Genomic DNA, 18,264 nt, shown 5'->3' on the forward strand with positions numbered 1-18,264 from the left:
TTTATCTCCTGCAGTACCTACTATATGCCTTTGGCACCGTACATATTCTTATTGCTAAGTATCATATATGGATCTGTCTAGAAGACCCCATGTTATTTATGAGTTCCATGAAAGCTACCCAGGTATTTGTCATGTACTGAGCATACTCCTGTGCAGAGTGATGTCTCTAAATACTAGCTAGAGGTTTACAAGTTTTTGGTGTTTACTCAGTTCTTTTTTCTCATTCTCAGGTCCTTTTTGTGCCAGATGCCAACTTCCCTTCTAGTACTTTAAGGCTATCATCATCTAGTCCTGGTGCTACTGTCTCTCCTTCATCATCAGATGCAGAATATGATAAACTGCCTGTATGTATACGTCATACATTGAAGTTCATTTTTATCAGAAAGAATTTTTTGTGAGTCGTAGAATCCAATGTTATTTTTCACAAGATTATATTAGCTCAGAGAATGCATCTTCTCCAAGACAGACCAGTTCACATATAAGGTCTCAAAGGTAAAAGTGCATGCCTTATGTGAAAGTATAAAGTTAAACTCCCAACAAGGTGGACAGATTATTTATACTCCTTCTTTTTCTAGGGAATTTAAATCAGGAATCTATAAATTCTTCCATTCAGGTTATTTTTTAAGACACTTAATGAGCCAGTTTAGGGGTTCATATATTTTTAAAAATCTTCATTTTATTCAGATACCTATTGATATATTTGTGATATTTTTGAAAGACAATGAACATTTGCCTTTTTATGTTCAAGTTAAACAGAAACAGTTTACTTATAGGGGAACTTATGTGCTGTTTTATACATGTAATTTGTTTTAAAATGCTTTTATTTGATTTTGAAAATTTTTGCATTCATTAGGATGCTGACTTAGCAAGAAAGGCCTTAAAACCCATTGAAAGAGTCTTATCGTCTACTTCTGAAGAAGATGAGCCAGGAGTGGTGAAATTTCTAAAAATGAATTGTCGATACTTCACTGATGGAAAGGTATATGCCAGTGTTATTTATTTCTTTTTCTTGGAATCTATGGAAAATCAAACAAGGTTACAAATTACTGGAAAGAAGGGGAAATTAAAATATTTTTATGCAAAGTTTAAGGTTAAGATTTGACAAATATATGTTTTCCTATGTTGGGTGCCTGGCATTTTATTGAGGGAAATATGATCATTGAATTAAAATGTGATTCCATGTGACCTTGAACTGATTTATCTTTCAGTTCTTGACCTATAAATTGCCAGGGAGACAGTATACTATATGTTTAACAGCAAACAGGGGCATCAGACTCACTGAATTTAAATTTCACTTCCACAATCCAGTAGCTCTGAGACCACAGGCAAGGTATTTAAAATTTCTAAGCTCCCATTATTTTTTTATCTATAAAATAGGAACAATAATAAAATTTAACCAATAGAATGTTGCACAATTAAAAGAGAGAATCCCTGTACAGAACTTATTACCTAATCTCAAAAATGAGAAGCTTTCAGCTTGTGTTTCTGCTGGAAATGCTAATGTTAAAAATACTGTCTGCTATGTCATGCTTTTGGTTTTTGGTTGTTGGTCTTTAACTAGCCTCTGAAGAAGGGGCTATGTTAATATCCTGTGCTCATAGGAGAGAACTTATATCAGGTTTCAAATAGTCAGAAAATATGTTATTAGTGTGCATTTGTAACTTTTACAAGTAAGAATGAATAATGCCCAAAGTGTAAAAATTTTCATAAAGATGATTACTAGATACATTAAGAATATCAAAAAATTATTTACCTACAGGGAGTTACTTGTATCCCCTGTTCCTGGATACTGTCTCGCTAGCCAGTATGGTCTACTATAATGATATATGGCCAAGTGTCAGACTTAAGCTATTGCTTTTGGCTTTTAATTTCCATAACGCACGCAGCTATTTTTATATTCCTATTTATGTTGAATTTTGCTGGATGTGGGCTTTCTAAACATTTTAGAGAAAAATATTGGTATTGTTTTTTGGCACCATGATCCTGATTCTCCTGCTGTAACACTGGACATACAGTAAAGACTTGCTGAGTGGATTGTAAAACTCCATGTTCATGATCAGGAAAGCCCTTGGGACAACCCCTCTCATTTTTCAGACATGGAACTCTAGAATCTGAGACATGCATGTCTGAACGAGAATCACACCACATTTGTTCTGTTGCAACTCTTCTAAAACCAGGCTTGGTTCATTGCCACAGTGAGGCAAGTCTGTTTTCTCTGCCTCCCCACCCAGCACCCAACATTGCATTTCTTTAGCCTGTTTGTCTAGAGGGGATGTGATTGTCACATGGGAAACTGTGGTCCACAGAGTCAATGGAGTGGCAGTGTGAGTTAATTAAAGTGTCTGGAATGGTTGTGGGAAACATTTCTGCCCAAAGTAATTCTGTCTTTTTCTCCTACAGGGTGTGGTTGGAGGTGTCATGATTGTCACTCCTAACAACATCATGTTTGACCCTCATAAGTCTGATCCCCTGGTTATTGAAAATGGGTGTGAGGAGTACGGCCTCATCTGCCCCATGGAAGAAGTGGTTTCTATTGCCCTCTATAATGACATTTCCCACATGAAGATCAAAGATGCCTTGCCATCGTAAGAGCCATTTTTTTCCTTTCCAGAAAAAAAAAAAAGGGAAGTGTTGAAAGAATTATGTACAATTCAGAAGGGAGTGCATTTGCAGAAGTGAGAGGGTTCATAGAAGCAAGGGGTTGTGCCGAGGTGACTTCAAAGCTAGAAAATGTGTACACTACATAGAATAAAGAGAACTGGAAGTGATTAAGGTAATTATATAAGAAAATTGAACATAGAAGGGCTACAGGAGAAAAGCAAAAAGTCAACAATTGCTAATACCAGTAAAAATTATATTTGCTTGGCTTTTTCTGAAAAGCAATGCATGTTCTTAATAAATTTATTGAAGAAGAAATGAAATTGCTCTGAAAGAATTTTAGTTTGATTACCAGTAAGATAATAATGTTTTCTTCTGGGTTGGATTGCTAAGAGCTATGTTCATCATCAGTTAAGTTCTCAGACAGCTAGTCTTCCTAGCTCTTTTCTGCCCTGGATCCTGCACGAAGAAGGGTTTGAGTGGACAGGTTGGAGCCACCTGCACTGTGGCTAGACGGTCTTAGGTGGTGTGAAGAAAGAGGGATACTCTTGCTTTTTCTATGAAATGTAGATGAATATTATTTTAGTCCTGATTACTTTTGCCTTATAACACTGAGTTTATTATTTTTTAAAAATTAGAAAGAGGGGAAGCTCCCCATGAAGAAAGAAGACGGGTTAAGAAAGCCCAAAGAATTGATTACAGTAATAATCTGATTTCAACAGTCCTGTCTCCAATGTGTCTGTTTCTCTATAAATGTCAGCAATAAAAGTCTTTAGAAGGTAGAGGCCCTCAGCAGCAGGTCCTAACAGTACAAAGGGAATTAGTCCCTGAGATTCATAGGCAAAGAAGAGAGGTAACTAGGGAACTAACTTAGACATAAGGTCCCTAGGGGTTTATACCAGCTGTTTCCCTGGGACTCCTACAGTTCTTATCATCTGACCTTTTCAGCCCCTTTAAGCCTAAACCACTGAAGATTCTCTAAGAATGTGAACACTGAGGGAGTTTCTAAATTCTCTGGCCAGAAATATTCATTGAGGAATTTAGGAGGTGTAGCAGGTAAGGCAAACTTCATGATAAGTAAGCCTAGGACCACATTGGATTCCCCTGGCTCTGCCACTTATGGCTCTTCATTAATGCTCACATTAATCAGTCTCATGCCTCAGTTTCCTCATCTGTAAATTGAAGCCAATAGTATTCTTCAGCTTATAGAACTAAATGCATTGAAATACCCAAACTCTTAGTAAATTACCTTGATAAGTGTGGAGTGTTATTACTGGAACTCGTAGTTTATATCTGAAACTCTGCTTATTCTTCCATGGGAATCTTGTTATCTATCCATAAGTATTGAGGCTTTCAGTGTGCCTTATTGTGCCAAGGATATGAAGACAAGTGGGTCAGGGCCCTAGAGGAGCCTGCATTCTACTGATGTCACAGACAGATGGACAAGAATTAATGATTAAATGGCACTACATACAACTGTGCATGCAGCATTCCACAAGAAACCATGTGAGTGAATGTCCAGCTGCCTTGGAATCTTAGATGAGGAGGAAAAGAAGTGAAGGAGCTGGTTTTGGAAAGAAGGAGTGTATATTGGGCTTTTGGCAATAAGAGGAGATAAGAAAGAGGTAAAAATATAGTTTAGTTTGGAAGTTGATGGCCATCAAAAGAAACATTTCTTGCCAGATGAGGGCTCCTAATAGAGTAATACTATTGTTCTTCGGCCAAGGATATTAAATTCTGCTTAGTAATACAAAGGAAAGGTATATTTTTACAGAAAGATTTTCTTACTGTGAGATTATGCTTAATGATCTAGAATATAATGCTGAGAGTGGGGGAAGAAAGGAAAGTCAGGAATTGGCTCCTAATTTGTTAAAGTTATATCAGGGTTGTCCATTAATTTCTGCCACAGATGCAGGTATATACAGAAGGTGTTTAGTCTAATGAGCAACATCTGCACAAATGAACAAAACAGAATGTGTGCGTGCAATCAATATAAACGAGCTTTTTATTATCTTCAGAATTGCATCAATTATTTAAAAATTCAAAATTGCTTAAAATGTCATTTTTCCTACAAGTGTAACTGTAAAATGAGTACAAACTGTCTAGCTGCAGCATGTGATTTTTAAGAGTGTATAAAGTCTTCCTAGTCTCACTTTCAGGTTTTGTATTAATATTTTTGAGGTGTGGGGGGCATTTTATAACTCCAGCTGCCACAGAGATGAGGAAGAGAACAACTGAAGGGATCATCGATCATCATTAGATGCCTGGCTGAGTCTAGAAAAACATTAATTAACAACTGAGCCAGTTGACACCATTGTACACTGTGCCCCAGCAGTGCTTGGCAGCTGCAGTGCAGAAAAAGCAGATGGTTAAATTAGTCCCAAGTAGGAAATTGGCAGTTTGGATTAGGTAGAAGAACAAGCAGAGGGGGTGGACAAGGTAATTTAGGAGGCTAATCAGAGTGCATTTGAATGTGCTGTCATGTTCCACAGGGAAGGAAGAGGTGGGAAAGGGGCTTGAATGTTTATGGAAGAAAAATTTGCTTATTAGTCAAGTCTGTGAAGAGCTGGGTTTCTTTCTTGTAGCACTTCTTACAATCTTTAATATGCCAAATTAAATTTTGAGTTCCAACATGGAGATCATGCTATGCACTAACTTATTTGATTCTAGAACTGAAGCGTCTTTAATATCTCCTGGGATGGTAGTGTTGATCAGAACATTTTGTGTCACTTCCTGTAGCACAGAGACTCTGTTGCAATCATATTTTAGAATGTGACACTTAGGGGTTCAATGAATGCTTATTGAGTTAAAATAAATAATGAAATAAGGATACTTTCTAAGGCATTTATCATAGCTTAACAAATACATATGCCTTTATTTTGTATTAGAAAAAGCCTGGACATTCCCTGCCAGCGATTTATAAAATAACTTTGGGGAAACAATCTTCATGTAATTTTAGAACTGCCTGGTACTTTGTTGCTTTATTGTCATGATTCTTTACCTCAGAGCCAGAATAATAAAGTGTTACTTGAAAATGATCTGGCCTTTTAGGAAAATAAACTGATTTCTGAAATTGAGAACGTTACTTTTATAAAGGGTTTTTATATCTCTGTTTGAACCCAGCAGCAGCACTACTGATACTGGTAAGTTGAAATGTGGGGCTACTCAAGACATTTTTAGTCATAATTTTAAAAGTGTATGTTTCCTGCCACTTATTTTGAACTTAGGAGACCACATTTAAAAAAATTTTATGTGTAATTCAAATCTAGGTTGTAAAGCATCTGTTATTAAGGAAATTAATAACATCAGCCACGCATCTAATGATAATAAGATCCTAGGACTATACTATACATAACAGCTGATCAATCAGTTACCCCATGGCCATAACGTAAAGTGTTATTATTATAAAAGAGATGTTTAAGAAACTTAAAGTGTTATAAATAAGAGCTTTTATGAAACTTACTTTTTGGAATATTCTTAAACTATAAAATGGATCTACTGCCATATTCACAGTTATACTATATATTATTTTTCACAGTAACAATGGAAGTTTCTTTTTGTATCTCCTTTGGGAGTAATAGGTTGGGGGTTTTTGTTTCTTATTGGAAGCATCTGGTTATGAAACCTAAAGTTGTAGTTGAAGGTCAGTCACTTAAATAAGCAGCTTTCAGAAATAAATAGGCACCTTTCAGAATTCATGTAGTTGTTTTCTACATTATTGTATAAAAAGGCCAAGCTTTGAATGGAATTATCATTATTGGTACCAAAATATTTCCTCTCCTTCATCTTTTCCTTCATGAAAATCAGAAATGTTATTGTTTCATATTTTAAAATCATATGCATAACATCTACATGTTCACATATAACTTCCAAAACCATTCATGTGCTTCTAGTACAGTATGCAAATCACTTGATTCATTCTTTTGTCATTTTCTTTAGTTGACTTACATTTCATTTTGAAATCAGTCTCTCGATTTCCTTTTCCTATTCTGAAATCATTTTAATGTAAGTTTAATTTATGGTATGTTTGTGTTTTTATTTTTTGTTGAATTTTTTCCTTTCCTCCATTTTGTTTTTCCCTTTTATTTTTAACATTCCATGTGCACCCGCCATTTTTCCCCCAACAGTGACCTACCTCAGGATCTTTGTCCTCTGTACAGGCCTGGAGAATGGGAAGACCTGGCTTCAGAAAAGGATATCAACCCCTTCAGTAAGTTCAAGTCCGTCAATAGGGAAAAAAGACAGCAAAACGGAGAAAGAACGATGACTTCGGATTTCAAATCAACAGGACCTCTGGAGAAGTCAACAGAACTCACACATACAAAGCCCTCAGGTAGCTCGGTGTCAGGGAAATTAAAGAAACTGGAACCCACTAAGGCGACAACCCTGAGTCAATCTCCCGTAGTTACTAAGCTCAGCAAGGAACCTTCTGACATGCGCACTGCATTTGAATCTACAGCCAAAGAAAATTCCCTTTTAGGGGAAGATGATGACTTTGTTGACTTGGAAGAACTTTCATCTCAAACCGAGAGTGGAATGGACAAAAGAGACCCATCGAAGGAATGCCTTTCGGTTGACCCCGAGAAACGAAAGAAGGCTAAGTCACAAATAATCACTTCTGCTATGGACATGCAGGGGCAGTCAGCCCTGAACTTTTCAAAAGTAGAGAGTGATGCTGAGCTAAAGGGAGCCCTAGACTTAGAAGCCTGTGAGAAACAAGATGTAATGCCAGAAATGGACAAGCAGTCGGGTTCCCCAGAAAGCCAGGTGGAACACACACTGAACATTCATGAAGATCTAGATAAAGTTAAACTCATTGAGTACTACCTAAATAAGAATAAAGAAGGGTCGCAGTTATCTGAAAATTTGCAGAAGAAGGAATTAAGTGACCACAAAAGTACTGAGCCAGTGGGAATAGACATCACCCTTAGTAGTTCTCTTCCCCAGACTGGTGACCCCACAACTAAGAGCAATAAAGAGCCAGATAAAACATGGGTAAAGGAGAGAGAGCCCCTTCCACTGAAACTAGACACCAATACTGAAGAAAATATGGTAAAAGAATCCTTGGACTCTACTCTGGACAATATCTGTCAAGGTGCACAAATGGATAATAAATCTGAAATTCAATTATGGCTTTTAAAGAGAATTCAGGTACCTATTGAAGGTGAGCTGTTTTTCCTAATATTTTTATGTTCTGTTGCATAATTTGCCTTTCTAAAACTTGCCCCTGTGGGCTGGGGATATAGCTCAGTTGGTAGAGTGCTTGCCTCACATGCACAAGCCTCTGGGTTCAAATCCCCAGCATCACCAAAAAAAGAAAAAAATAAATAAATAAATAAAACTTGCCCCTGTAATAGCAAATGTATACAATTATTTGAGAGTAGTGTTTTCTCAATCGAGTACTTCCTTACTATTAGCATCAATGATTAGGGAAAAATCACAAAATATGGTATGTTTTGGAACTTGAACTATAACAGATTTCTATTTAAAAAGCAGTTTATTTTGTAAAATATCTTTCAAGTTGTTTTCCTTTTTATGTTAGATTTGTGAATCTAAAAGGGTTTAAAATGATTTTGAAGAGATTTCAATTCTAAACTGAATTGCACTGTGGCAAAATCGGGTCCTGATATCATTTATTAATACATACCCTTGTGGATTGTCACAATTCTACATTATTTGCTGTTAAGTTGGTTTTTATGCTTATTTCCGGTATGTAGCACATATTTGTTATATACCAATTTGAAACACGTAAAGTTTTTTCCTCTGTGCTTAAGGAGGTCTGGAAAATTTATTAGATCTAATATGAAGTAGCCAAATGGTGTTCATGCCATATGCTATGACTTTCCATCACTAAGAGGGATTGTATGCTATTCTTTGTATGTTGAAGTTTACTGTCACCAATTTTGTCAGTATTGAGAGAGGTTTCATTCATCTGTGATTCAGATATTCTTCCTTCAAAAGAAGAAAAGAGCAAGACCCCACCCATGTTTCTGTGTATCAAAGTGGGAAAACCAATGAGAAAATCCTTTGCCACTCACACTGCCGCCATGGTCCAGCAGTACGGCAAACGAAGAAAGCAGCCAGAGTACTGGTTTGCTGTTCCGCGGGAAAGGTAAGTATGAGTGAGATGAGAAAATTTGCTGGTTAGATTCTAATTACATTTGGATATTCCTTATCTTACTTTTTATTCTTCAATAAGAACCTTGTCTTAAGGATTGTGGAGTTTCTAGAAGGATATTGGATGGCTTTCTGCTAATGGGTGGTTTGACATAGCTAACATGATGTCATCATAGGTGCTGTGCACATTAACTTCCCATGCAGTTGATTTTTAAATGAAGGAAGATATAGATCGTCTCCAGTGCCAGGGTTTGGAAGTGCTCTTCTGTGAAAATAAAAGAACACCATGGAGCAGATCCAAACCTGTCTAAGTGCAGTAAAGAGGCAGGATTTATTATAATTTTTCAAGTGCTTTAATGGTAGGGAAGTAAATAAATATTCTTTGGCCTTATGGAGGGTGCATCTGTGACTCAGCACTAGAAACTCAGTACATGAAACGTGGCACATACGTAGATCAAGGGGCTGTACCTTCAGAGGGATTGGTATTTTTTATTTTTTAACATTTATTTTTAAATTGATACACAATAATTGTTTGTTGTGGGTATTGTTTAAGGGATAGAGCTGGTGTTTCACATTTATCATTTCTTGGGATTGGGAACATTCAAATTCCTCTCTTCTAGCAGCATATGTCTATGAACTGTCATCACTCTACTCTGCTATAGGACACTAGAACTTATTGCTCCTACCTAACTATAATTTTGTTCCCATTTGCAAACCTTTCTCTATCCCCCACCTCACACCCTGACCAGCCTCCAGCAACCACAGTTCTACTCTTCTAGAACATCTACCATTTTAGCTTCCACATATATGAGAACATTTGATACTTATCTTTTTGTGCCTGACTTATCACTTAACATAATGCCCTCCAGGCTCATTTGCACCGCTGCAAATGACAAGATTTAATTCTCTTTATAGCTAACTAATATTGCATGGTGTGTGTGTGTGTGTGTGTGTGTGTGTGTGTAACACAATTTCTTTACACTGATTCATTGATGGGCATTCAGGTTGACTCTGCATCTTGGTCACTGTGAATAGTGCTCCAGTGAACATGGAGTGCTGAGAGATTTGTATTTTTAAATTACCAAAGATACTTTCTTGATTTTGTGACAGTCTAAGATAGCAGAAATGGTGTCCTAGAAATTCTTCAACAGTATATCACTGAGGATATGCTTATGATTTAAAAAAAAAGAGAAAGAAAGAAACTCTTTTCTTCAGAAAAACATGTTTTCCTTTTGTTATGTGTTAGAGTAAAACTGTCTTTACAAAGGACTTGCAGTCACTTTTGACTATGAATCCCACATATCTTTGCTTTTCTTGACTAGTCATCAGACATCTTCATCTGGGCAGATCTTTCAACTAACACATCTGCCAAGAAAAAAAAAATCACTCAGCCAGCTTCCTTAGCATGAATTTCCATAAAGCAAAATTAATTCCAAGTGAGGGCACATCTTCTGGATGACTATTACGCAGGATGATAATTCTTATCAGGGGAGTTGGCTCATTTTGAATAAATTAATAGTTCAATGCAAAAAAATGGATTTTTATTAATGAATTTTCAAATAGGTTTTTTCTTATAAATAAATCCACATTAATATGGACATTAAGCATAATTTATTTTGCATTAATGTAATATAGTCTTCTACTTGTGTCTGCAGCCTCCACTGTATCTTGTTGAGCTTTTAAACTAGTAATACTACTGAAAACTGTTTCAACACAAACAATGTGAATTTCTCAAGCCCTATTAACATTAGAGTACTAAATTTAGAATTTCAAAATTAAACAGTATCTTTGAGATTTAGGCCAATTTTTTATTTTATAGGTGAGAAAAACATCACCAAAACTTTCAGCTACGTTGTGGTTTGTGGGGACTTTCATTCTTTATCAGAAAAAATCATCTATATATAATTTTTTTCTCTGGGAAAATGCATTGTTCATAGTATTCGAAAATTTTTTCCATTGTATTTTCTTTAACAGGACTGTGTGTACCAAGAACTCTTATAGAATAATTATAGCAATCCTACACATGTGATTGTTGGGCTGTCACTTTTTAACCCAGAAGAAATTCTAAGTACTAAAAAGTGCTTCTCTTTGACCTCTTATACAAGTGACTTCTGTGAGTTTTTTAAAGTAGGTCACTACCTGCATTCTGTTATACTGTAATTTATAGTGTCTGTGACTTACATTTCTTTTGAATTTGATTTTATACTTAAAAGAATAGTTTTCTTTCTTGAGTGAATTATTAATAAAACTTTTTTTGGAATCCTTATGCTGCCTCCATTATATTTTTTAATGATAATAGGTTTTTTGTGGGGTTTTGGGGAGTTTTTTTGGTTTCCATGTAGATTTTAGGAAATTTTGTTGTAATTGTTTCCTTTTGTATTTCCTTATCTTTTTGCTTTAAAGGAACCCACATTTTAGGTTAAAAGGGTACAGATGGAGCAGTCCTATAGTAAATTCCCACTTACACTTCCAAATGCACAGTAGGAAATAAATTCGTTTTTTTATTCCAATTTCTGAAATTCTTCAGAATTTAAATCTCAACAGAAGTCCTTAAGGAGGAGCTAGAAAGAGGCATGCAATATTTTTCTCAAACAGATGGTAATTTCTGGATTTCTTTTCTACATCAAACTGAATATTTCATCTTGCTTTCTATTTAATACACGGGTGCATCTGTTGGAATTTCAGCAGCAGAGTGAATTCACCCTAACAGTAGCTCCCTTCCTAGGTTACAGCGTCTTCTCACAGACCTTATAGATGTGGCAACTTGTTCTCAAGAGGCTGGTCTTCTTAGCTCATACAATACACAAAAGCTTCCTGTCACAGGAAAATAATATTTTGATGTTGACAAAACTCAAAAAATCTTTGTTTTACTCTTCTTTTCTGTTGTTCCTGATACCTTTCTAAAAATGTTTGCTTTCTTATTCTTTGTTATTTTTACTAAAAAATTAACTCTACCTAATTTCTCCTTTCTTTACAATGTACAGAATCAGGATACTTCTCTTGAATCAGCTGAGGATAATAGTGGTGTGCTTGGGATGTTTATAAAATTTCCAGAATTTGACATATATACCTGGATGATCCTGGATTTTTCTGTTTTCTCTCTCATTTAGCCCTGAGGGCAGTAGATAATTCCTTCCTATTTTAGTAGTCTAGTTCAGATTCAGAAGCCCTTTTACAAAATGTTCAAAATTAGAAGTATTTCAGATTTTAGTTTTTTTCAATTTTGGAATATTTGCATAGGCTTTACCAGATGAGAATTCCTATTCCAAAAATCTGAAATGTGCACATTTGAAATCTGGAACTTTCAAGTGCCAACATGAATGACATTCAAAAAATTTCACATTTCTAATTTTTGGATTAGAGATGCTTAGCCTATATGCTTGTATAGGATTTTTAGTTGTTGTAATGTTAGTGGGGTTGGGGGTAGCTTATGAATTATAGGATAATTAGCAATATCCATTGCCTTTACCCACTAGTTACCAGTAGCTTCTGGCAGTTGTGACAAGCAAAAATGTCTCCAGACTTTGCCAAATATCCTCTGGATGACAAAATTGCTTTATACTGAATAGCTCCATAATATAGGAATTTGATTTTGTACTTAAAACTTTATTATACTTGATTATACTCATAGAATTTGCTCATCCACATATACTATTTCCTTTACTAATTCCTAATATTTTAAAACACTTTTTGCAAGGAATTTATCTATAAAAATGAAACATTCCTATGGGAGCATTGGTGTTATTTGGAAGTAATCCTCAATGGATAGAATACTGTAAGCAGTAAGGTTGTATTAACAAGAATTTATTTTTGCACTTTCACTTTGTGTAAGCCTCTGCTAGAAACTATCTAAGATATAAGAAGACAATATCCTCTGGTCTGAAAAAGTTATGGAGTCATGGGCTGCCCCATTACCTAATGGTCCCCAGAATCAGGCAGACATGAATGGGAATCACTAGGAAATGAATGAAATGCTTTATCCCTGCAAAACATAATTTCTTACTTTGAAAAATTGGTCATTTTGAAGACTAAGCAATTAGGTCGTATTTGAACAAATAATTGTTGAGTGCAGACTTCCTGACAAGCACTGGGCTAGTTCTAGATAAATAAGCCTGAGACCTTACCTGACTACCTTATGAAAAGCTATTGAAAATTGTTCCAGGAGATTCAAGATGTCAGATTAGAGGGCACTTGCAGGAGTACTTTTTTTCTCAGCAAAGTGAGTGAAAGAGGGAATTCACTGAAATTCAGTATCAGACAGTCTCTTTAGAGACTCAGAAATGCAGGTGCATTGAGCAAAGAACAAGAAGCCAAGTCAACAGCATACCCCATGGGTTCACCACAAAGGGGAATGATAATACAAACAGAGAGAAACACAACAGACAAATGTGGCACAGAAGAACCCTTTAGATCAGAAAAGCAGCCTGAACTTAATAGATTCAAAGACTGTTGTTTGAAAAGTGCTATTTCTCTACTGGCAAACAGAGAACTGAGGTGGGAGCTGCTGCAGGAGCCAAGAGATTGTAGCAAATATTGCCATACTTTCTCAGAAAGTGCCTGCCCTGTGGCCTAGGGTGTACCTAGCAGACCTCAGGTGGAGCTGAAGAGGGTCAGGAAACTAACAGGTGAGCATGAATACACTCAGGGACAAAGCCTGGGAAGGCAGTGTTCAGCAGAGTATGTAAGACTTGTGAAAGGTTGGTTCTTCTGCTCTGTAAGAAGAACTCTTGGGAAGTTCCTGAGATCTAGACTCCTAGCAGAGATCAGCATCCGCCTGGTCCTAGGGGTATATTGATCTAATCTCTCCAGAGCAGGCACTAGCCAACAAAGTCACTAATGCTTGATTCTACTCAAGCCCCAGCCACCAGAACTCCCCTCATAGAATTCTGCAGCAGCCCCATCCTGGGAGTTCATCCATCTTTATAACACACACACACATATAAATTGGTTTGTGGCTCTTTCTCTCCCTGTGCATTTTTTCTCATTTTTATGTTATTTTTCCTGGTATTTTGAATGTTAGGGGTTTTGTTTATTTTTAGGTTTTGTTTTTGTTTGCTTATTTCTCATTTCTCTTTCTCTTCCCACTAACATCCACATTTTCATGTTCTCTCTTTCTTCTTTTACTTGTCTTTTTTTTTTATTCTAATTTTCCTCCTCCTCCTTTATAGTCACCACTTGCTACATCTCTTCTGCATTTTCTCTGTTCACATTTTCAACATTCTAAACTTTCTTTTATTTCTCTGTCACATTTCCTTTTCCGTTAAGGAACTGTCTGACTCCACGTCATGTACAACCACAAGAGTGAGATTCTAATTAGTATAAATTATATTCCAAGTATGTATAATATGCCAAAATATACTCTACTGACATTTATACCTAAAAAAAATTAAAAAAGAAAATAGCTATCAACCAAGATTGTTACATCCAGCAAAGCTATGCTTCAGAATGGAAGTAAATTAAAACCTTCCAAGATAGGCAGAAACTAAAAGATTTCATAACTATTAAGCCAGCCCTACAGAAAGTACTTAAAGAAATACTTCATACAGAAAAAATAAAAAACAAACCACAAAGCTCACAATTGGACAGTTCTCATTTGAAGAGTAGCTAAGCAAATGAGAAATAGGACAGAATTAAACATTATAAATTAATTAAAATGGCAGGAAATAACAAACATCTCTATATAGTAAAATTGAATGTAAATGGTCTCAAATAGAGTTAATAGACATCTATAAAATGTTTCTTCCAACAACAGCCAGACACACTTCCTTTTTAGCTGCTCTTGGAAACTTTTCCAAAAAATATAATTTAGGTCACAAAGCAATTCTTAGAAAATACAAAAAAATAAAAAAGGAAAGAAAGAAAGAAAAAGAAAAAAAATAATTCCTTGCATCTTAGCTGATCATAATTGAATGAAATTAGAAGTCAACACTAAAAAACCCTACAGAAGTTATATGAACACCTGGATATTGAATAGTACACTTCTGAAAGATGTATGAAATCAGGATAGAATGTAAAAAAAAAAAAAAAATAGAATCAAGAATAGAGATAAAACCAGCCAGAAACTTTGGGATATAACAAAGGCTGTTTTAAGAGGGAAAAATCTATAGCTATGACTTCCTACATAAGAAAATCAGAAAAATACCAAACAAATGGCCTAATGATGTATCTCAAATCCTCTGAAAAACATGAACCAACTTCAAAACCAATAGAAGGAAGGAAAAATTAAGATCAGAGACAAATCAAATTATCACTGTTTGTACATGATATGATCCTATACTCTAGCCAAGGATGTGAAAGATATCTAACAATGAAAATTATAGAACTGAAGAAAGAAATTGAAGAAAACCCAAGAAGATGAAAAGACCTCCCATGCTAATGGATAGGCAGAATTAATATTACTAAATAATCATATTACCAAAAGCATTATGGAGATTCAGTGCAATCCTCATCAAAATACCAATGGCATTCTTTTTTAATATTTATTTTTTAGTTGTAGTCGGACACAATATCTTTATTTATTTATTTATTTTATGTGGTGTTGGGGATTGAACCCAGGGCCTCGCCAGTGCTAGGCGAGCGCTCTACCACTGAGCCACAACCCCAGCCAACCAATGGCATTCTTAACAGAGCTAGAAAAGGAAGTTCTAAAATTCACTTAGAATAATAAAAACCTGGAATAGCCAAACCAATTCTAAGCCAAAAAGCCATGCAGGAGATATCACAATGTCTGACTTCAAATTACATTACAGAACTACAGCAACAAAACCAAATGGTTGCTGGTATAAACACAGACATTTAGACAATTGGTACGGAATAGAAGACATGAACCAGGGTCTAGTTTCATTCTTCTACATATGGCTAACCAGTTTTCCTATATAGCAAAATGTATAAAAAATGTACACATTTTGTGTAAATATATAACCAATAATAAATGCTAGAGAGGATGTGGAGAGAAAGTTTTATACTGTTGGTGGGATTGTAAATTAGTACAACCACTATAGAACTCAGTGTGGAGGTTTTTTAAAAGACTAGGAATGGAACCATGATATGACCCAGCTATACCACTCTTTGGTATTTATCCTAAAGAATTAAAGTCATTGTACTACAGTGGCACATACATACCCATGTTTAGAGTAGTACAATTCATAATAGCGAAATTATGAAGCAAGCCTAGGTATCTGTCAACAGAAAATGTATATATATGCTATGGAGTTTTATTCTGCCATAATGGGGAATGAATTGTCATTTGCAGGAAAATGGAAGGAACTTGAAACCATTATGTTAAGCAAACATTGTAAGTTTTCTCTCATATGTGGAAGCTAAAGAGGAAAAAGGTATATGGGGAGAAATCTTATGAAAAGTGAGGGGAGATCAATAGAATACAGAAAAGGGATCAGGGGGAGGGAAGAGGAGAGGGAAAAGGAAAAAACTGGGGAATGATATTAGACAAATTATATTATTATGTTGTGTGCATATACAAGTATATAACAACAACCCCACCATGTACAACTATAATTCACCAATAAAAATATAGAAAAGAAGAAAGTAGCTTCTAACACTTTCTGGATACTTAATATCTGATTGTATTTCTTAGGTTTGGATTCTGTTTTACATTTAAAAAATAATGTGATTATCTCCTTTTCTCTTTTCTTTCTTAATAATAAGAGGTTATTTCCTTTGTAGAAAGGACCGATGATTCCTGTTCAAATTAAAACTATTCTCCCTTTTATCCAATTATTTATGGCTTCTTAATCTCCAAAATGCTTTATAATAAATTGATTTTTTATAAACCAGCTTTTAAAATAAGTAAGATGGAAGCAGTATTAAACACCAGGAATTAGATAGAATTGCCAAGTGATGCATAAATGTTTAATCCAAACTGAATTAGTTAAGTGTGATTTGTATAATAAGTAAAATAATAAAAGAGAAAGAGGAGAAGAAATAGGGAGAGCCATGAACATATTTTTTCCACTTAATAATTATGCTAAATGATTTTGGCAACACTTGAATATATAGGTAAGCTGAATGTAGATGGGTAGAGAACCTGTTTTACATTCAGTTATTTTTCTATATAGTATGTTGTGTGCATTTTATTCATCATATATAATTATGTATATGTAAACAGTATAATTGACACCATCTTTGTAATTTCTGATTGATTTAATCATTTATCTACTTTAGATGTTAGGGTGATTTTAATTTTTTGCCATTAAAAACAGTGTTACAAAAAAAAAAAAAACAACAGTGTTACATTAAACATCTTAGTAATATCCTTCAGGTAGTCCTACCAAGTCAAAGGACATGTTACATGCTTACAATGCATATAACACGTGAAAGTAGTAACAATTCATACCACACTGAAGTGTCCTCCCCATGAGTTGAAAAACCTAAGTATTATGATCCTTTATCAACACCAGTTTGGTGATTAAAAAAAGAAAACATGTAGCTTTAAAATCTTAAAGTCGATTTGGAACTTTTTTATAAATTTTGTTTAATGTAAGGTAACACATTGAACTGAGAGTTTTATCTTCTGTGACTCCTTTAATATTAGAAAATGTACTTTACCTTGATATGCAAGTTTATAATACATTTATTAAAAAATATTCTGATATGCTGTTTCTCTATTTAACATCTAATATCAAAAAACCCTTGAATTTATACAAGATATATAGTTATGCTTTATGCCTGCACACACATTTAATAAACTCACCATGTATGAGTTGATTCTGTTTTAAAAAGCATGATATTTTCTTACATAATGTTGAACATAATTGAAATTCCTAACTATAGTTGGGATTTTTAGACTCTCAAAATAAAAATGAGTGATGTACGCAGGAGTGCACAGGTATGTCATTCTAAATGGTGCTATCCATGTTGTATGTATATATTTCAGATTTCAATTTTTGACCAGTAGTAGTACTACTTCTTGTAGAATGTCATCTCTCCAGAATTCCCTATGGTTGCCTAGCTCAAAGAATAGAACAGTCAAAGCCTTATTTTTAGGAAAAAGTGTTATATATATATATATATATATATATATATATAAAACTTTATTTATTCATTTTCATGTGGTGCTGTTGAGGATCAAACCCAGTGCCTCACATGTGCTATGCAAGTGCTCTACCACTGAGCTACAGCCCCAGCCCAAAGTGCCTATTCTTTAGGTCAGCACTTTCCTAAAGATATTCAATGGAAAGCTTGTCCCATGGACAATTTATAGGTGTTTATAATGAAGTATGTTCCATTGTTTAGTTTTTAGCTCTATCTAGAGTTGAGCTTTATACTCATAATAGCCACTACTTGTGCCTCTTGTTTTATCCATGGTATATGGTATCATGAGCCATTCATTCCCTGAAGCCAGAATGAAGACATAAGGGTCAGTCACCACCATATCCAGCTTATTCTATTCACTTAACATCTCTTGGATCTATTGCTTCTACTTGGATCTCTTGCTTCTATTTTGATCCTTCTGTGGACAGATGGCCATGTTTCTACTTTGAGAAATGTAAATTTGAATTCTTGGATGGCATTCTTGAGATGCCTTCCTTC

General features: G+C 35.0%; 1 protein-coding gene across 2 annotated transcripts in view; it reads left to right on the plus strand.

Annotated features, from left to right (window-relative positions):
• Nucleotides 1-18,264, plus strand: part of Ncoa7 (nuclear receptor coactivator 7) — a 148,133-nt gene that overhangs the window by 99,058 nt on the left and 30,811 nt on the right. Inside the window, exons 6-10 of one of the 2 annotated variants that reach the window (XM_015500958.2) lie at nt 231-344; nt 854-979; nt 2,401-2,585; nt 6,726-7,762; nt 8,542-8,710. In XM_015500958.2, the coding sequence (XP_015356444.2) occupies nt 231-344; nt 854-979; nt 2,401-2,585; nt 6,726-7,762; nt 8,542-8,710 (1,631 nt within the window). The remainder of the gene's footprint in view (nt 1-230; nt 345-853; nt 980-2,400; nt 2,586-6,725; nt 7,763-8,541; nt 8,711-18,264) is intronic. The other variant, XM_015500965.2, reaches the window with a different exon arrangement.

This window comes from Marmota marmota, unplaced genomic scaffold, assembly GCF_001458135.2.
Source record: "Marmota marmota marmota unplaced genomic scaffold, marMar, whole genome shotgun sequence".
In the NCBI taxonomy this organism is placed as follows: Eukaryota; Metazoa; Chordata; class Mammalia; order Rodentia; family Sciuridae; genus Marmota; species Marmota marmota.